Source organism: Clupea harengus, chromosome 9, assembly GCF_900700415.2.
Source record: "Clupea harengus chromosome 9, Ch_v2.0.2, whole genome shotgun sequence".
Lineage (NCBI taxonomy): Eukaryota > Metazoa > Chordata > Actinopteri > Clupeiformes > Clupeidae > Clupea > Clupea harengus.
The window spans coordinates 4,565,764-4,587,395 of NC_045160.1; the positions used below are offsets into that span (position 1 = coordinate 4,565,764).

Below are 21,632 nucleotides of genomic sequence, written 5' to 3' on the forward strand. Positions count from 1 at the left end.
GCAAGGTCAGCACAGATGTGAAATCTGAAATGGGTTTCAGCGACAGCTCAGGGTCCTGTGGTTTCTCTGGGTTCCTTTTTCTTTTATTTCCCCTGACGAGTGTTGGAAGAGACGGCCAGCTGTGTATCTCTTCTTCCAAGACGCTCTTTTTCAGTTCTGTCGGTGTTATACAGTGGTGGAGATTTTATGAAGAACCAGTAAGACAAGAAAAAGAAACCTTAAAAGGCACATTAGCGGTTCAGGTTACATCTAGCAGACAAAGCCAGGAGTCATCCCTTCCCAAACACAAACTAATGGTCCCACTCAGATCCTCATCTCTTTGGAGGTTTCCTGATTGCATAACACAGCTGAATCCCAACGGTTTATTCTGATTACAGAGTGCAGGAGAGTCTCAGAGACATTCTTTTCTCACCGCATCTGTTTTTAATGATGCCAATTGGAATTGGAAAACAGGCAGCTTAAGTATTCCTCAGTAATCATTGCTTAAAGCTACTAAAAACCAACATAATAGTAAAAGTGGCTTTCCGTGCCTTCACAGAGGGTGTAATTGTGAAGGGAGGATGCGCCTGCTGCAGGCCTTCCCTTCCATCGCCCATGTTTATTGCTGGTGTCATTTAAGGGCTGCAGTACCACCTTAACGCTTCAGGGGAAAAGATTCTTCAAACACATGATATGGGTGATAAATGACAAAAAAAAAAGAAAAGAAGGGGGAAAGAAAAAGACACATTTATCTTTATCTTTCCAACCAACCTAGGTCAGAGCTGCAGCTTAATGATTCATGCAGATGATGATTCCACGTTACTGATGCGGCTGGAATTCATTATGCCGGGAAAGATCTTGTCATTTCTCCCCTCCTGTGAAATCCATTCCATTCTTTTCCAGAGAGATGCAGTAATTATTTCACCCGCCCACGCCCCCCTCCCCAACCCATCTTGGCGCTTGAAGCCCAGGATGAGAAAAAAAAAAAAAAAATGCCTGTCTTGCATCCTGCAACCCTGAGTCTCCATTCGACTCCAGAAGCTGTGTGTCAAAATATTGAGATTTCGTGCCGATGACAGGCCCCTCCACCCGCCATGGAATGTGAGCCTGCTCTTGCTTCTAAGCATAACTCTGGGCTGTGGAGGCTAAGGGACTACAGGTTTCACAGAGCCTCATGTGTATGCACTGCATTGGATTTTCTGCACAAGAAAGCAGCTACTGGCGAATCCAACAGTAAGTAAACAACTGGGAACGTGTGATCCGTATGGGTGGGTACTGGGTGGATTGCTGTGCTGAGAAGAGAGGCGCTCGTTTTTTTTCTCCCACCTGTTGGATCGTCTCGCACCACCAGTAAGCCGTTCCGACACACCACTTTCCCCGTGGTCGCATCCACGAACACCAGCGAAGGGATACTGGTCACCTTGTATTTGTTCCACAGCTTCATCTGCAACAGAGAGAGAGAGAGAGAGAGAGAGAGAGAGAGAGAAAAGAGGTGGCAGAGGAGGGACAGGCAGAGAACAAAAGAAAGAGGAAAAGGAAGAAAAGGAAAAAGAGCAAAAACAGAAAAAAGGACATGAGGCTTCTGGGAACACACAGCACACAGTGGAGAACAAAGCAACAGGAACAGTCGATGTAGCGCCACTCATCTCCACGGCGAGCAGAAAAACCTCAGCACTTTCAGGCCTGCCTTTAACGCCGCTGCCTAAACGCCTATAAGGGGCTGCTGTCGCCGCTATTATTGTGCTTCTGAGAGCGAGAGACAGTGCCAAATGAGACACAAAACAACTCTGAGCGCTCGCTCTGTGATGTGTTAAAGGGACTTCAAAATGCGGCAAGTTGAATTAAGCAGCAGCGCAGTGTGGCCCCAGAGGCTGAAATCACACAGCCACGGGGTCCCACTGCAACTTTAAACGAGCAGACATCTGAGGAAATTCAAGAGGAGCGCTTTCTCTCGCTTCCCTGCCATCTCCTGAACAAAAGCACATGAAGCGGCGCTTACAAAAGAGGACGGGTTGGGGGGCGGGAGAAAAGGAAGGGGGAAAAAGTCCACACGCACTAAGAAGCTGTTACATCGTCGCTATGATCGCGCTACTGTTGATGCCATTTGATTCCCAAAGGGTACTCGCACGTCTGCTCAGTACGCACATGCTTGAAGAAGTGGCATGCACACACACACACACACACACACACAGACTGCGACAGCAATGATGGAAGGAGTTCTGACACCAGTCACATAACAGCAAGGCTCCTTATGGACATCACTAGCATGAGCCACTAGCATTAGCTGGTGTTGTGTTACTGTTACTTTAGCTACACCAGACCACGGTCACTAATCACTGTACAAACCAATCACATCAAGCCTAAGCATATGGAATATGGTGGTTTTCTTACCTTGGCCAGTGTCAAGGTGTTTTCTGCCAACTGTAAAAATATGTCTACGTAGATGCTGCCAACCACCATTAATATAAGTAAATGGAGTGAGAATGGTGTGTGTGTGTGTGTGTATGTGTGTGTCTTCAGCCATGGGTGAAGAGTGTGTACTGGGGTACCAACCCTAGGGAACGGCCTCCAGAGCACAGAGAACCCCATTACTGTCAGTCTCCTACCAGACTGATTAACACTCCTGTCTGCACTCCATTCAAAACAATGACATCACATCAGCCCCCAGGTCAGAGAAGTGTGTCTGCACTGTGTGTGTGTGTGTGTGTGTGTGTGTGTGTGTGTGTGTGTGTGTGTGTGTGTGTGTGTGTGTGTGTGATAGAGAGCATATATCTTAGTGTGTATGTGCATATGTTATGTGAGCCTGAACGTGTGTGTTTCTATGTGTAAGTGTGATGAGAGCTGGAATGTATGTATGTGTGTGAGAGCGATACAGGGATACAAGTGTGTGTGTGTGTGTGTGTGTGTGTGTGTGTGTGTGTGTGTGTGTGTGTGTGTGTACACATGTCTGTATAATGTTTGAAGGCTGAAGAGGCTTTAAGAGTATGAGTGTGCTTTGGTAATGTGACCATAGTCCAGTGCCAGACACCATTTCTGTGTGATGACCTCTGTAGGATGACACTTGAGTGAGACCTCTGCTGAGCCAGCTCTCTCTCCATCTCTCTCTCTCTCTCCATCTCTCTCTCTCTCTCCTCCCTAGTCCCAGAGGTCCTCAGAGAATGTGTCTGACAGCAGACAGCAGACAGCAGCAGCTCGGGGCTGTCGGAGGACCAGTGTGTGGAAGCCACTCCAACACAAACCTCCAGCCTGGCCATGGTCAACAGCTCAACCGCTTGCTTCTGTGTTTGCTCTCCCTCCCTTCCTCCCTCCCTCTCTCTCTCTCGCTCCATCCCTCCCTCTCTCTCTCAGCCCTGAGAGTTCATCATCAGCGCCAAGCCTGGAAAACATCTCACCCACTCTGGAAAATTCACTCTGGGCCGTTAGCCGAGGCTGCCTAAAAAAAAAAAAAAAAAAAAAAAAGACAGCAAAGCAACAACTTCTCTCCACTCTTCATCAGACCACCGCTTTGTGTGACTGACATACCGAAGGATGTTTGTGCATGTGTGGAATAAGGCGTGTGAGTAAGGCAAGTAGTTGGGAGGAGGGCACGACTTGTAAGAAATCCACCCTGATTTTTCTATCCCATACTTGGACCAATCCTTTTGTTCGGGGATCAACTTGCAATACAATTTGTCTAAATATAGAGAACACCTAACTAGGGCTGAAGAATTAATTGCATTTGCATTTTTTAAATAATAATAATAATTTTCTTAAGATGGTAAATTTTGCACACACTGTTTAAAAAGTGCATGCCTTGTGTTTATACTTACAATGACTTTGTTTAAATTACTTAAATGCACAGTGGCAAAGCCACCGATTTGTTGTTCTTGTTTCTGTAATGAGCAGTTCAATAAAAATGTAAAGTGTGGGAAAGAATATTTTACACTAAATATCTAATATTGTGTTAGTCATATTAGATTATTTTCCCAAATCGTTCAGCCCTACACCTAACTGTAATCTATAGCCTCTGTGGTGAAAACACCAAGTCTAACTATATCACAAACAGCACAGATCCCATCTCCTAATCTATTTATCTTCATCCACAAAACATTCTTGGACACATTTCTGACTGAAAACTGGTGATGTGTAAGACAGCACACGCCCCCAAGGTATGGAGTTCTGGAGAAGGTAGAGAGAGGCCTGTTGCAGCCCCACCCTCAGCAGGCAGCGTCCCCAGAGCACCCAGCCCCGCGCTGGCAGGGTGGAGGGGTGGGAGAAAGGCCTTGGAGCCCACTCCGGGCGTTCTCACTGTCGATGATTTAGTGCGGAGCCCGGTGATCTCCCCGGAGCCGTCTGGCAGCACTTCACAGCGGAGCGGAGGGGAGTAAATCAGTGGGCGTGGAGATGGTCTGGCGGAGCACAGGGCAGGGAATGCGTCTCCTGTTAGCGCTGATTGCTGTGCCGTAATTACAGGTGCTCCATCACCCCGTCCTTCCCATTCAAATCAGCTCATTTCAACATTTGTGACACCTCCAAAAAAGACGGTGATTGATAGGTGGCCAGCCGTCACTAACATCTTCCTAGATGTCAAGACGCGAATGTGAGTCCACAAGAGACACCTCTCCCCCCTTCACCGAGCCCTCAAAGTCCATCATCTCAAGAGCTCTCAACATGTTCTTATATTCTCAAGGAAGATGATGTCCATGTTTGCTCAATCTCTGTAAAGAAATCCATCACGAATCACCAGAGCAAAAGAGGGCAAAGACTCACCACCCCCCCCCTCCCTCCCCTGAAAAGCTCCCTCTCCAGCTCATGGGAAAGAGCCAAGCAGGAATGTGAAGCCATATTGGTCAATGTAATCATTCCCATGCTCCAACTCCCCATCCACTGCCACGTGCATCTGCTCAGAGCTACAGCAAGGCAACAGACAGCACTTAGGCACCCATCAGCAGACACGTCCTAGATTCTATTTTAATGGAGCTTTAGAATGATGACAAATACGGCCCAGACACCAGAGGGTATTACTTTGATTAGTACTTCTACACTCCAGCAACAACAACATTCAGGGGAGAGTTTCCAGCGGGTTTCTTCTTCTTCTTCTTCTTCATCTCGCCTCTCTCTTCCTCACCGCACCACACATTAACCCTCTGGAGGTCTGGCGGTCTCATCGCAGGACGGAGAGGAGTGCCAATATCCCCTCCTCTGGGAACCAGTTAACGCCCCACAATGGAGCCAGGCCAGACAATCCATACTAGCAATCCATTAGCTTCTCCCCTCCACACACAACGCAAACACACACACACACACACACACACACACACACACACACACACACACACACACACACACACACACACACACACACACACACACAGGTCTAGATGCATGCTTGAAATTGGATTTGTCAAAGTTGTGGTTGTGGTAATAGAAGAGAAAAGGGAAAAGATGCCAACATCACATGCCCATGAGACCCCATGGGGGAGAGAGATGGAGAGAGGGAAAGAAAGGAGGGAGAGAAAGAGGCTATGGAGGTCATCTTGAACATACTCCATGAGGCACCAGGGGTCAGATGCTGTGGTGTTTTGCTGCTTGGGCAAGTAATTATGTTTTCACACATACATACACACACACACACACACACACACACAAGCATGCACACACACACATGCTCACACACACACACACACACAATGTAACAAACTGCATTGGTGAACATTGACTGGCTCACTGCACTGAACTGTTCACAGATGAGGAAGCAGCTGTAAGGAGAGATCACTAACACAGGGATAATTAAGCAGAGGTTCCCTTGTTCCTTGTGCCTCACTGCGCTAGTGTAGATTCTGAGGTACAGCTATCAAAAGAGGGGGGGGAGAAACTCCATCCTTGATGAAGATAGCCAGCCAATCCTGTTACTCACACTCCCCCGACTCCAGTGCCTCTCTGGAATGCTCAACCAACCTGGCTAGCAGCCGACTTTGGACCGAACCTGGCCCAAATGAAGGCCCGATCCATCCAAGAGTCAACTGCTGTCCGTGCAGAGGCCCTGTACTCCCGTCATCCCCCTGACCGCGGAGCGGAGGGTCCTGCTGAGGGATCTCAAGTGGAAGAGATTCCTGCAGTCAGCGGCCCATTCAGCGCTCATTGTTCCTACCCCTGACTCCGCGCAGATCCGCTTTCACCCCAGCCCCCGGGCCCAGGGCCCGCCAGACCTCAGCCAAAGCACCAACGAAGAAAACTCACACACACACACACACACACACACAGAATCAGCCGCAGCCCCGATTACACAACGGCCGTCACTTTACAAAGAGGGCCGCGAGGCCTACAAAAGAGCGCGTGTAACACGGTTCTGCTGGCAAGGAAGAAGCTCTCGTTCCTTTTCAACAGAGAGATGAAAACAGCAGAGGGACTATTTTTGGCCATCTCTAAAAGGAAGCGCTTGTTCAAAGACACGCCAGATTCGCCCCGGGCACAATATAGAGTGTCAGTATTCATATGAAGCATTCCCGTGCAGGGCTCTTTCACACCAAGGCTCTGCATCTAATCTAAATTGGTGATATTTATTTGTGATGAGTTTTCAGATCTAACGCCACATATTTGAATTTCAAAAACATATATATGAACACATATGCATATGTGTACTTAACTACATTCACTCAAATCACAGTCTTCACAAGCCTTTCTGGGTCTGTTCCAAAAGCGGATATAACACGAGCATTAACCAGTGAGTAATAATGCCCCAACAACAGCAGTTAAATTCACGACAGAATGATTTACTGCCACAGTGAATGTGTACTGATTGGTACAGTGTAGGGCTCCGTAAAGCCAGTAATACGTTCCATATTTCTCCATATTTCTTAAAGAGCACAGTCTGCTTGGAAAGGAAACCCAGTCGTATGTCTCAGTTTGATGTGATTTTACACTTTAAGCAAAGACATGCGTCTCATGCTGAGTTTTAAACTGGGAGGACGGCCTTCTATACAGCTTTGGAAAACAACCCAACCTCATTTTATGACGAGGTTGGAAAAGTTTGGCTTACCCTCTATAAAATAAGCTTGTTTAGTGGAATGTCATATTAAAGTCATGTCATGTCCGATGACTTTGACAAGAGACAAAAACAAGAGACATCATGGCTCCAGGGAGACTTTGGTGGGGTTCCCTCCTCGTTTCTCTTCAGACTCCAGTGATCTCAGAGCAGGCCCTGATGGGGGAGGATGGCTTTAGGTTTGGGGGTGGTGTGGGATGTGTGTGTGTGTGTGTGGGGGGGGGGGGGGTCAGGTCACGGGGGTCTGATGGACCAGGTCTTGGGTCAGTCATGCTCGCCCAGACCTTCATCTTTTACAGGATGGTTTTATAGAGCAGGCCCTGCAGGCAGGCAGTAAAGGTTTACAGCAGAGCCACCGGAGTAGCAGCCAGACCCTGAGCTGGAATAGAGACAAACTTCTTACTGGAGGAGAGATACAACTCTACACGTCACAGACAACAGGACCACAGCAAAGTCTGAGCAAAAACATTATTCTTGCATCTGATTAAGGTTTTACACCTGCATTCAGTTAAGGAGGAGATATAATTGAGCAGGCTTAGCTAACTCTGGCCTTCACTTTGCCTATAAGGAAACCAAGTCCCTCATGTGGGATGACATCAAGCAAAACATGAGGCAATTTTGGATGAAATCCCACCCCTCCTCACCACATGTGTATGTATGTGTGAGTGAGTGCATGTCTGTGTGTGTGTGTGTGTGTGTGTGTGTGAGTCTGCGTGAGAGTGTGTTTGTCTATGTGTGTGTGTGTGAGTCTGCGTGAGAGTGTGTGGGTGTCAATGTTAGTGTGTTTGTCTATGTGTGTGTGTGTGTGTGTGTGTGTGTGTGTGTGTTTGTGTATGTGTCTATGTAAGTTTGTATGTCTGTGTGTGTGTGTGTGTGTGTATGTGTGTGTGTCTATGTTAGTGTGTATGTCTGTGTGTGTGTGTGTGTGTGTGTGTGTCTATGTTAGTGTGTATGTCTGTGTGAGTGAGTGTGTGTGTCTGTGTAATCCATCTCATCTCAGTGTTTCTTGATGAGTATTGCAGGTCCCTCGCTTAGCCGCCCCTCACAGTCTCAGACGGCGCCTCGCATCTCAGACCCGCATTACGGAGAGTAATTGAACGTCCTGGACGCCGGTCTCTGCGTGTGAGACACTTGCGCTCCGCTATCTCTGCAAGCCCCCATCATTCTCCAACATGCACACTGCTATTGCCAGATCATATTTATCCCCTAAAATATTCATTGGCCATTGGCCCAAACCGCTTGGCGGAGGAGTCCTCACACGCACTGATATGCCGACTAAATTGCTTTTCGATACAGGGCCCTGGTTTCTATGGCAACCTCCCAGTCAGGACATGTCACGGAGTGGCGAACACATTGTGGGCTTTTAGTTAATAATTCAGTAATTCAGTCATAAATTAGCGGTTTAGCGAGGAAAACAGGTGCCAGTACGTCAGGGGCTTAGCCGGTATAGCTGACCAGGAAAGGAACAGAAAGAAAGGGAGCAAGAGTGAAAAGAGAGAAAAAGAGAGAGAGAGAGAGAGAGAGAGAGAGAGAGAGAGAGAGAGGCAGCAAAGTGTTCCGCGAGCTGTAAGTCCCACCATACAAAAGCGGCTTTCTCAATGCAGGCCATTAATGCAAAATGGTGGATCCTCTAAGGTCTGCTGAGCTGGATTTTTATTTAGCAAGAGAATGAGAAGTAAAGTGAGGGGGGATTGTAAGCGAGTTAAAAGGCAGCCCTGGATTGAAATATGTGTGCCATTGTCTTGCCCAAACCCAGCTTGCATGTGGGCCTCAACACTCAGAGGGGTGAAAGGTTATTTCAGCAGGGGGTACATTCTTCACTCCAGTACCCCCACCCTCCGCCTCCGACCCCTCCTTCTCAATGCCAGCGGGTTGCAGTCTCTCTCCCGCCTGCATGGCAACAATGCTGCGAGCCGCTGGGCTGGTTTACATAAAGGGCCAGACGGGGCTCATTCAGTCCACACATTAACTCAGCCCAGCTCACTTTCAATAGCTGCTCAGCATCGTCATCGGTGGCTTTGTCCCCCACTGTTAGGAGGACTACCATAAACCCACACCAAACCTCTCCTCTCCTACGTCCTTCTCAATGTTCTGCATGATGTGCAACCATAAAACGTTCCCCCCATCGTTTCTGCTTCATCTCTGCACACTGAATATTTTCGACCCTCAAAACAACAACAACAACAAACAAACAAAACTACTTAGCATAGCTCGATTAGCATGCTAAATTCAGAGCAGTCACACAGCACAGCACTGCGCATGAGAGTGGGCATGCAACTGCAGGTTTAAGTGAGGGAGCCCGGTCGCCCGGCTGTGAGGAGAGCCAGGTGAGTGTGTAGTCCACCACCAGACTCCTCCTGCCTCTGTCGTGCTGAGACCTGCCACGTCCTGCCACCCGGTGCCAGAGTTGGCGCTGACCCATCTGGACGAGTGCTGAGGGCTGCCAGGGACAGCCGGCCATCTCAGATTGGCATCGCACCCTCGCCACAGCGGCGGCCTCGCTCCAGGACGGGGGAGGGATGGTTCCCACTGCACCCTGCCCCCCTCACTTCATGACGCCTGCCAAAGCGAATTCATATCACACTCCTTCATGCGCAAAGGTAATCCAATACAGTATGAAGTGGTTACTGGCAAAGCGGCTGAAAGACATAACCCCCTCCCCTCCCCTCCCCTTTTCCCGCAGACAAAAACACTCAACCAAACAGCACACATCAAAACCATATCATTCATAAGCGCATTCTTAAGGCATATTAGGTGGTGGTGGCGGTGCTGCTGCCGGTGTTGTTATGCTCTGCCTTATGTTTTCTTCACACGGTGTAAAACAGAATTACAGCTCAAATGTGGGGTATGTGTGTGTGTGTGTGTGTGTGTGTGTGGGGGGGGGAGGGGGGTGATTGCATGTGCATATGGTTAAAAAGTCATTAAAAAGGAAACTACAGCTTAAGCTCCAGGGTGCAGATGACTTCCTTATGAGTCTAGGGGGGGGTTGTGGGGTGGGCGGTGGGGTGGGCGGTGGTGGAGCAGAGCGCATCTGCCGACTGTTGTCCCCCCTCTCCTGACCTGGAGTTGACCCCGCCTTTCTCGCCGGCCCGTGGGGAGGTGGTGTCTGCTGGCCCTCTCGCCTCAGATCCCCTCCTGCCAAATCCATATTTGATGACTAATAAACGCGGCCCAAAACAGTGCTTTTAATTCCACAGGACACTCTGCGCCTGCTCTGTGCGTCAGTGTGTTCCTGTGTGTGTGTGTGTGTGTGTGTGTGTGAAATGATACAATCTCTTGTCGGGGCGACATTATCACACATTCCCATCAGTGTTTTCCTGACAGCTGTGGATTGATTAGCCAATGCCTTAGAGGCGAAGCGGCGAGATGGAGTTCCTCCCAATTGTGTGGAAATTAACATTCTCAACATTCTCCAGAGAACAAAAATACCAATGCCTGCTCATTAATAGACCATTAACCATAGCAAATTACCTTGGCAATGAGGATATTAAAGAATGGGAAATGTGTGGAAGGCATCCAGCATGCTAATGTGAGATTTCCAAGATGGCTATTCTACCTCCACTTCAAGGGCGGTGGCTTTACAGCCCTGAAATGAAAAACCCTAAACCACCAAGAAGCCATCCATCTTGGCCAGAGTGAATCTTAGCTCTTTTGTAGTGTCTTTGTGATCCCAGGGGTCAGGCCATAAAGCATGTGGGTTGTCATGGAATCTCCAGGGCAACACCACGACGGGCCTCGTAAATCTCCACGAAACCCCTGGGGAGGGTGGGGGGGTTGACTTCTTTATAAACCTGAATGGCACACCGAAAGTCAGAGGAGCATGGCAATGTTGTGTTTCATCTAACCATGACTGGGATCTCTCTCACTCACACACACACAGACACACACACACACACACACAGATCTGTTTTGGGCATCTGAACCTAATAGATGCCTGTTGTCTCTGCCAGTAACTGCCGTTGCTTTTACAAAGCTCATATATTCAGTCAGACATGTGACTGATTCTGAGCTGATGTTTCATTGAGAGGCTCTCACTTATCTTAATGTACTGGCAAGTTGGTTTCCTTTTCTCCTTGTTTACTCATTAAAGAACACATCTGTTTCAGCTGCTGCTGCCGCTGCAGGCACTGCTCCTGATTTTACATCCACAACCCCCCCCCTGCCAAAACCATGAGCCGTCTTAGCTGTCCCCTCTCTCATCGCTCACGTCTCTCAGATCCGCTTTGATGCGACAATATGCTATTAAATCAGATAAGAACGGATTGGCCGGCTTGTAGAGCTGCTTACGGACACTGCCTCGCATAGCAGCTGTGGCTTTCAAACCTCACCAACACACACACACACACACACACACACACACACACACACACACACACACACACACACACACACACACACACACACACCAAAATCCCTGACTCACTGGACAAATGTCTCAACTTCTTTAAAAAATAACCACATTATAAGGGAAGAGAAAAGTACTCAAATTAAAAAGGAGAATCAAACAGACCACAGTGAACTTGATTTCCTGTAAGACCAAGAGATTTATGTGTTAGTGACTGTACAGTCTTCCCAACCACTCCCTGCATTTCATAAGGCAAAGAGTGACGTGTGTGTGAGTGTATGTGAGTGTGCGTGTGTCCATCAGTGTGTGTGTTTGTGTGTGTGTGTATATGTGTGTTGGTTAGAGGGGGAAGCCCACTAACAGCTGAGAAGCAGACTTCTCTGGGTCACCTCCCATCACGGGTCGACTGACTGACTGACTGACATGGCCCAGGCCAGTGGCTTCCCACTCTAGCCCAGAAAAACCGTGGCCTTCAAAGCAGCACCATCCATCTGTCTGTCAGTGACCCCTCATCCTCCAGTGAAACTGTTACTGGGAAGATCCTTCACATAAGCACCGGTATTAAACTTCAAAGACCTCCCATCCAGTAAGACTGTCAGATCTCTCTCTCTCTCTCTCTCTCTCTCTCTCTCTCTCTCTCTCTCTCTCTCTCTCTCTCTGAAAACAGAAGGAGAGGGAGTGCAAGAAGGGAGAGAGATGGAGAGAGGGGAGAGAGAGAGAGTGCAAGGGCGGGAGGAGTGGCCTGTGTGGAGTATTTACATTCACAGTGGCGGCGCAAGACCTTTGTCACTTAACAAGGCCAAACATCAAAGATGGATTGCACACCAAGGGTCCCGGCACCACAATCAAGTCAGCGCAGACATGAGGTCTTCCAATGGGGTCAGAGATCACAGGTCAAAGGTCACACGACACAGTTAGCCCAGACATCCCCCTGCTTCCTCTCGTGTCTCTCTGTGGCTTAAGGCTCTAATTGCAGCGATGCCTGGAAAGCCACACTCACCAGAACCCCATTATAAAGTAAAGGCATCTAGAGCATGGGGGGGACGAAAAGGTTTGCCTTGTAAACTTCATCATGAATAACTTCCAGGCACCCCAAACTGATGATTTTCTGGGCAGTGCTCTTACTCTGAGAGGCACCATGAACATAGCCGTTGAACACAAATGGCCTTTCCTGGAATTACAAGAAGTGACGTTGGAGAGGAAATGACTGCACACGAGTGGCATCATACATCCAGTGTAGCAGCACAGCACTGTAGAGCTGCCCCTTATTCAATCCCATACAAAGAGTGGAGAAAAATATAGTTAAAAAAAAAAACTCTCTAATGGAAGTTTGACACAAATCTGAGCCACTTACAAAGGTTAGCTCTCCCACTCACTCTCTTTCACACACTCTCACTGTCTCACTGTTTCTCTTCCTTGAAGCCAAGCATCACCCCCCTCTAATGTTCCTTCATAAGTCCTCAGTTGACTCGCTGGCCTCATTCACAGTAAATCAACCTCTGGTCTCAATTCGCAGCCGCACAATGTTTCACTAACACTGCAGTGATTTGCGCCCTGTGGCAAAGCATCATGTTCTCCAACACTACTCACTTTCTCTGCCTCTGACTCTGAGGTATGACATCAGAACGGTTACCATGTAGTGGATCACAAACACGTAATTTGACATGCACCCTCCAGGGGGGGAGCTCTGTTTTCCCTTGTCCTGTGGATTTAAATAAGTGCCGACTTTGTTAAGGTGAGTGAGTGTTAATGCCACGGTAAAATGCAATCTGGCGGGGTAATTACACCTCCCTCAAAGCCAGCCAATCGCCATGTGCGATGACAGAAACACGCTTTTTTTTTTTTTTTTTTAAAGGCATGGAACAATATTAACTGAGGACAGGATGTACTTTCATCAGGAACCGATATATTTGCAAGCACCTTCAATGATTGTCATCTAATCTTTCTGCTGCATCTGCTCATCTCCCTCCATCTCTCTTTCTCTCTCGATCTCTCTGCATTGTTTCAATAAAAACGCAGAGGTGGATAAACACTCCCTAAATCCCTGTGGCTTCCATGTTCCTGTCTGGCAGAGCCAGAGATTCCCCTCCTGACTGCAGAAGAGGAGCCTTGTTCGGGGGAGAAAGCCGAGACTCTGTGTTGCAGCAGCAGCTGGAGCCGCTCCAGGAGTTCCTCCACGCAGGGCAGGCTGCAGGAAACCTGTGCTCAACTGGAGCCAAAATGAAGGGGTAAAGAAGAGCACAGGCAAACTCCATTTACTTGGCTTGAACAGAAATTACAAAACAGCTAATACCCCTTGAATGACTTAATGAAATGCCCCTCACTAAACATACTTGAAGGTTTTACTAAGAGCACAGTAAAGATGATGTGGGCAGATAAGTATTTAGCGATTATAATTGTTTTACGGTATGTGTGACTGCTATTTTGTAAACAGTGTCATTAACTGAAAAAACTAAATGTGAGGGATGGATTGGCGGCTGGTTTTGGCAGGGACATGCTGATGCTATACGAGTGCAATCAGCGAAAGCGTGGTTAAAGTTTTCCATCGCTCGAGCGCTTGGGGAAAACAAGTGAGAAATGCAACCGTCATGTCAGCCATGAATCTAACGCCTTCCTCCGAGCAGAGACACATTCCCACAGAAACGACTGAGCATGAGTTACAAATCATGGCAAAAGACCCCAAAAGTCCACATCAGGAAAACACAACTACGCATTAAAATGGGAAGAAAAACTGGTGGAGATTATGTGGTGACCCTATCATTTCAGCCAAATGGATTTATATTACAGGGTACAAACTCTTGATTGATTTGTATTCATTGACAACTTTTAACCAGTTAGCCACACTTAACCTGAGTCTAAATAAAACGTCACACTAGTGTGGACAACATTATTATCGATTAACTGTGCCAGATTGGCGAGCGTTACCCCTCCTCGTGAAGAGAGGAATCTGTGTGTCAAACAAAGGCTCACACACAGCAGCGAGGTACGCGCTCCGTCAGCGGAGACGCGCTGGAATGCTCTGCAGCTTTACGTGGTTTATAAATAACCGGCAGGAACAGCCAGACACAAAAGGCAACGCTGTTTCGGAGCGGGCCTGGCTCTCTCCCCGACACCCTCGCAGCCCCGCGGCCCACTCAGCCACGCTCTCCCAGGAGTCACCAGCACTTCTCAGCCTGCGCCTGCCTCCGCAAACACCGAGTCGCACACACACACATACACACTCACACACACACACACACACACATACAACATGAAGGCAGAGAAAAGCTCTGCCTGCTCTGAGGAGTAACACGGACATGATGTGTGTATTTTGTGGAAGCAGACCTCGTGAGCTATGTGCTTTCAGTGCAGCTGTGAGCTCAGCTACAGCGAGTGGGGAAAGAGGTTAATTAGAAACACTGGGGTTTCAGCATGACTGCATGAAGCTCCATTTTGCACAAAAAAAAAGAGAGAGAGAGAGAAAGAGAGAGAGAAAAAAAGACGGCTGACGTTCTAATGACTCTCTACTTCACCCATAAGGGCACTGGCAGCCAGTGTCACAGTGAGCTATAGCACTGCAAATGGAAAACAGCACAGCTAAACTCACCGCAGCAGCAGCGACAACAAAACACCACCCCGAAGACAACATACTGCCACGCTTCTCCCAGCTGCTCGAGATGGCTATGAAAAGCAATCTGTATCGCTACATTACAGGCCCAATGCTGCACCACACACACACACACACACACAGACACACACACACACACAGACAATGAAAAAAAGGAGGAGGGGTATGAGGGGGGGCATATATCCCCTCCAAAGAGAGGAGAGTCAGCCCTGCCGTTATTAGACACACTTTCACCGCCTCCATCCCTCGGCAGTGTGTCATTTTGGGGAGGTGGAGAGAGACAGGCAGAACATGGTGAAAATGGGAATCACAATGGCCAGTGACACTGCATTCAAGGGGGCTCTCGCTCAGCAGACACAGGAGGAGCATACGGTGGTGAGTAGGGTGGGTGGGGAGGGGAAGGTTTGGGGTGGGGTTGATCAAGGGAGCTGAATACCCCATCAGACATACAATATTTCAATAGAGACAAAAAAATTATTTAATCTTAATTATGTAAAATCATTTAATCATGTCTGTAATAATAGTCAAGGCAATTTTCCTATGTTAATCCTTCCCAAAAGAACAAAATTGTATGCTTTGTTAGCTTAACAATGAATATTATATCACAAATCACTACCTGTGGTGAACAAAATAATTAGCAAAATAATTAGCCTAATCATTACCATACCATACAACCCCCAAATGAGCATGTTACCCAGGAAGGGCCCTTACCAGCAGAGGAAACAGGAAGGAAAGGAGCTACCATAGACGTCGGAGCCTTGTCCGCATCGAGCGGATCTAATTAAATACTGTTCCACATTAACAGGATTGAGTGAACTTACCATTTCCTGCTGGCTTCCCCTGGCTTTTGAGTGGCACTCCGACTAATACTCGTGAGCAGCCACGCAACGTAACGTTTCCCTGGATACACACACCAGACACAAGTGAAACTGACATCCACACACAAGGCTGGCCTTGCTCCACATTGTTGCTACAGGTTGTGGAACATGTTGAGGTGGTGGTCACATCCCTCAAACAATAGCCATCGGGGATGGAGGGGAGGAGTGGGGGTCATTGCAAAAGAACATGTTTGGGAGTGGAAATATCTACTTGTACAGGAGTCTAAACAGAGAACAGGCCTGTGTGAAATGGATATTTCTACAGCTCTTTTTCATACAAAGGATTTGCGTTTGAAGAACAAGTGCATCAAAAGACAACTGTCGAGTGCAAGCACACACACACACACACACACACACACACAGCTTAATACAACCCCTCCACGAAGCGCCGCTGAAACGGTAGTTGCGACAGGCTAACAGGCTTGCTGCGTCTCCTGGGTCGTGCTCCACCATGCCAGGCAGTATGATGGGGTGCCAGCTGGACACGGCCACCCTCACCACCCCTCTGCCAGTGGTCAACCAGGACACGGCAGCCGGCCAACCAGACAGTGAGTACAACACAGGCGTAGCGCATGGACGAAAGATATGATGACTGATACCACAAAGTTTTAAATCCTCCGTTTTAGCATAAAGATGACAATTCACTCACAATTTCAACCACTTTTGAAATATTTAGTATTTATGTTTTACAGACACAGTATTTCTGTGATGGTAATTGGATATGCCTGTGATGAATTCACCGTATAATTTTAGGCTGATAAAACTGTGCGCAAGCCTCCCGTTTTGCAAGAGAAATCTGTTTTTAGTTTGAACAGTTCTAAATCTCCGGGCTGATACAGACACACAGGGCTGGGAAGATTGGGGAGGGCAGCCGACTTGTTAAGAAATAACTCTAAGTTGCTCCTACACTCAGCAAAGGGGTATACAAAAACAAAGTTGAGTCCTGAATTAGTGTTATGGGTTTGCACAAGACAAACTACATCCGGACAATACATTCCACACAAAGCAGAAAAGAGGATGGAAAAAAAAAACAATGAGATGCAACATAGCTATACGCCTGCTCTAACTCAGCGTTTGTTTACAGCCCAACTCAACCTTAGTGTTGGAGGGATGGCAGAGATGTTCAACATCCCTTTCCTGTGTACTGGACCTGTGGTGTGTGGACTGAAGTTTTGGCCAGAATAATATTTATACGTCCTGATAGAAAACCACAGACAGACCACACAGCCTAAACCATGCTCCTGAGTGTCACAGAGAGTCTCACTGCTAATTTCATCATTTCATCTTTTTTTGTTCCAAGTAAACCCAGACTGCACAGACCCTAAAAGAGGAGGAATGAATTCATTTCAATTTTATTTATATAGCGCCAAAACTATAAAATTGTCTTAAAAGAATTGACTTTATATGTACAAGCAGTCTTACATTGACATAGTAATTTGATCCAAGGTTAGATTGTACTCCAAAAAGAATTCTGCCAAATAGTTGATGTGAAGTATGGCAGTGAATAAACTGAATAGGAATCTGGAAAGTATACAAAATAGCAGTTGCTTCAGTCTCAGTGAGTCTCATGGGAACAAGCCGATCTCTTGTGAAAGCCTCCCGTCAATCATCTTGGGCCCTTCCACAAATCTCTAATTCACGCATCGCCCTAAGCAGACTTAGCACTTCCATGGAATCAGGGAGCTGTTGGTTCTCAAAATGTCATCCTCCCTTCTGTGGAAAGCTTCCCCTGTTGTTTCCCTTATGATCAACAGCAAAGAAACACAGTTTTTTTGTCTCTTGTGTACCTCAGCAATCCTCTCTGGGTCGCCTGACTCTAAATGGGCCAATATCAGGTTGGGTGTCTGTCCCAAAGATCCTGACTTTACCTTTCCCCATCAACAGGCCTCTCTACCAGATACAAAACAGCCTGCATGCCATTCTCCTTGATAAGCTTCTCCAAAACGTGAATGAACTGAGTTGGACTGTGAATTGTGAAAATAAATTAATTGCGTTACTAAACAAACACAAAAACGGCAGGAACATCGAGGAACACAACGGAGGTGTATTTCCCAAATGTGTGTTTCTTTGGCCATGTGGAATCTTTCGCTCATTTGGAAGTTTTCTTTGAACAAAACTACTTCAGTTCTGCTGGCTGCACGCCCTTCACTATTGCACACATACTAATTTCAGCATGATTTTCTGCTATTTTTAAGAAAAGCTTAAAAGCTGTATGACAGTAAATTAAAGTGAATAAATAAGAGGAATGGCTTATTTCACTTTCACAAATGCTACCCCTTCTCTCTGGAGGACCTTCAGTGCTATACCCTCTCATTTTGTCAAGGGCTTGCGGCCTGAGCAGCGAACCGCAGGATTTCCTTTGTGTTCTGTGGCATCGTGTCACGGGACCCAAAGCCAAATCTTCATTCTGCTCCTACCGAACCGGTCATCAAGTTCATCTGCAACTGCCTCGCGAATATACCACCTGAATTCTTGACACTTCAAAAGAGGTGTGAAAAGTCCACGTTGTTATCCTCTGTTATGATAGGGGTATTAAATCAAACACGAGCGCAAGACAAGCGCCGAGACGAGCGAAGGATTAACTTCTAATCACCACCCATGGGAGGACGTCTGTGGAGGGAGAAAACTCACAACTGGCAGCAGTTGCTTTATGAGAAACCTGTGTTTTAAAGACACTCCAGGTGTATCCTCCTCCCTGCCTCTCATTCCTTCCTCCCGTTTCAACATACTGCCCTTTACATTTGCGAACCACAGCCTACCGCATTTTTAAGGTTCTACTTCACTACTTTACTTCATTGACAATTCTAATGATCAGACCAGTAAATATTCCCATTCTAGTAATCTGTGTATCTCAGAAAGTAAACCATGGCTGCAGCAAGAAGCTTCATTTGGATGGTATGAGTGCATTCCCCTTCCAAGTCCTCTTCAGCAAAGCTCAGCGGTTCTCTGACCCATTTAGGGCTGCAATTACTTGTTATGGTTCCACGCGGGGCCGTAATGGCGCGTCGTCCCCAGTGTTGCCTTGCATGTCTGGGGGCCCTTGTTGCCGTCAAACTCCAGCAGCCCTCGCAGTAGAGCAGAAACAGCGAAAAGCCAATAAAACTTTAATTTCCTCCCCAGCCAATCAGCTGCTCCCTTTGCTCGTCATAAAGCGCTCATATCAGACCTGACACCTTCCCCCCATCCCCGCAGCTGATGACGAGAAACCAGAGTGCTCACACACACACACACACACACACACACACACACACACACACACACACACACACACACACACACACACACACACACACACACACACACACACACACCAAGCCTTGTCTCATGTTCGGAGTGGAAGCTCTGGGAACTGCATCAGAGTAAGCAGAGCATGTGGGCGAGCTCTTAAGAAGGCAGCATTAGTCTCTACAAAGGACTGAAGTATGAAACTAGATTAAGGCTTGTTATGAGGATAGGTGGATCTAAGTGCACAAACTGAAGTAGCCATCATCTGACATTACTTTGACCCCTTAAACTTTTAAAGAAGATATCTTAGAGACCAGAAAACATTTCCACCAATGAGAAACAAGTGATGCAGAGAGGTTTTGCTACACATGACACAGCGAAGAGACTACAGCATAACACCCACAGGCTTGTTAAGCAAGTAGGCTTTCATGGGCGGAACCTAGAACATTTACAAAACCCATCATTAAGATATATTAAAAGGATAAATCAAGTGAACCGCTCTAGGAGACTCGCTGTTTGACGGGCAAGATTTGTTTTGTTGCTTTTTCTGCAATCATTTTACAAAAACCCACAAACACTCATGGTGAGAAACTGCTTTTAACTGACACACAGAGAGAGTCCAAGGACAAGTTTTTGCCTCAATTAAACTTAGTGGGACAATAAACAAACAGTACCGTTATAGATATAGATCCTGAATTAGAGGGTCCATCACTCAAGTTCTCCTACATTATTCCTACACTCTGCCCCCTCCATACTTCTCGTTATCACCACATGGTCAGTGGGAGACCTGGCATTTGTTGTCTATTTCATTAATTCCAAATAGCACAGCTTAATTGCCACAGTGCTGGCCTGCATTAAGCCACCAGCAAGAGACAACAATTTTCTGCTAAAAATAAGAGCCAGAAATCCTACACTCGGCTAATTATTTAACTGCCCTCGTACGCTCACTGGCAGCCTGAGGCAAAGCCTTGGAGTGTTCGCTGGGTTTACATGGACGAAGCATATTTTAAAGGGCTGGGAGGGAGGTTTGAGGAATTTATTTATTTCATAGCATTGGAGAGACTGTGGAGTGTAGACCTGCTCGGTTTAAACAGCTATGACTGAGTAAACAAGCGAGCGGTGATGGACGACCTGAATCCGCCTTTCAGTGGAACAGGCAGAGGGTGAGAGCGTACCTCATGAATCAAAACAACTTGATCCCCTCCTCTCCTCTCCTCTCCTCCTCTCCTCTCCACACACACCCTCCTCCTTATTGTGAGCCAAGGCACAATCTTTTTCAAATTAAGGCCCTGGCTAGTTCCTGAGAGGTCCAGCAGGGTTGACTGCCTTTCCCTCCTGAAGATCCTTAGCACTGAGGGAAGATTTATGTCCATGATTCATAAAAAAGGCAGGAAGAAAGAAAGAAAGAAAGACAGAGAGAGAGAGAGAGAGAGAGAAACAATTAGAAAGAAAGAAAGGAGAAAGGGAAAGGAAAAGTGGACATAATTAAATTAAATGATCTGTCCTCAAATAATACACATTCCTCCTGAGCAGAGTAAGGAGGGGATTGTGTTTTCATTAGACAGTGGGCTCTAGGCCTCAGCCACACAAGGAGACGTCCAGCAGACAATAAACGGCTGCTTTAAAATGGCCGCCTGGAGGAGGGGAGCCCAGGGATGAGGGGACACTTTATTAGCACTAATGCTCCATTCAGACAGACGCACAGCAGTCACAGCTGCTGAGCCTTCTCAGAAAAACAAAAACCTTTACCCAGTGTAATGATATCAAGGAATGTAGCAGAGGACTTTCTGAGACACACACACACACACCAAACAAACAAACAAACAAACAAACAAACAAACAAACAAACAAACAATACACTTGCCTACCATACCAGCACACCAATGCAGTTATGCCAGCCTATTTCCTGAGCGCTGACAGGAGCCCATTTTATAACTCCCTGTGTGTAACTCTAGGGGCTCTGTGCTGGCATAGCTTCTCCCGCTCAGTGGAAGCGCTGTGGATGTTATAATGGATTTGTTTGATGTGGGCGCATCACTCAGCAGTCTTTTTCTCCCCCTCACTCGACACCCCGTCACCACTCACTGACTCAACGCGCAGTGACACTGACACTTGTTGCTTTGCCGCTGCGCTGAGCGCTCAGCAGCTCCCTTCTCTTGAGCCGGAATGGAGTAGTCAGCAACGCTTGGTAGACACTCTGTTTTAGCATTACTATTAAAATAACAATTATTTTTATTTGGTCCTATGAATTAGTGCAACAAGCAACAACCAAGTTTGGCACCCACCAGGACAGCCTGACAACCCGACATCACAATACCACCCCCCCCCCCCCCCCCCTCCCTCCCTGCAGTCCAGCCAAGCCGAGGCCCCCCCTTCATCGGCAATTACCAGCTCACACTCATCATTTCAGCAAAGGAGAAGAAAAGAGGCAATTTGATGCTTAAACGGATAAATGTGTGAATAATTACAGGTTTAATCGACCCGTAAGCATCTATAACAGCGACCTAAAAAAAAAAACGACAAAGAAAAGAAGCAAAAAGGGAACGAGAGAGAGACAAAGACGATTTGCCTGCG

The 21,632-nt window shown here is 47.2% G+C and overlaps 1 protein-coding gene across 1 annotated transcript in view; it reads right to left on the reverse strand.

Moving 5' to 3' along the window:
- The window catches only part of nxn (nucleoredoxin), a 53,674-nt gene that overhangs the window by 14,283 nt on the left and 17,759 nt on the right, over window positions 1-21,632 (reverse strand). The window contains exon 3 of the mRNA XM_012837902.3: window positions 1,306-1,423. Within this exon, the coding sequence (XP_012693356.1) occupies window positions 1,306-1,423 (118 nt within the window). The remainder of the gene's footprint in view (window positions 1-1,305; window positions 1,424-21,632) is intronic.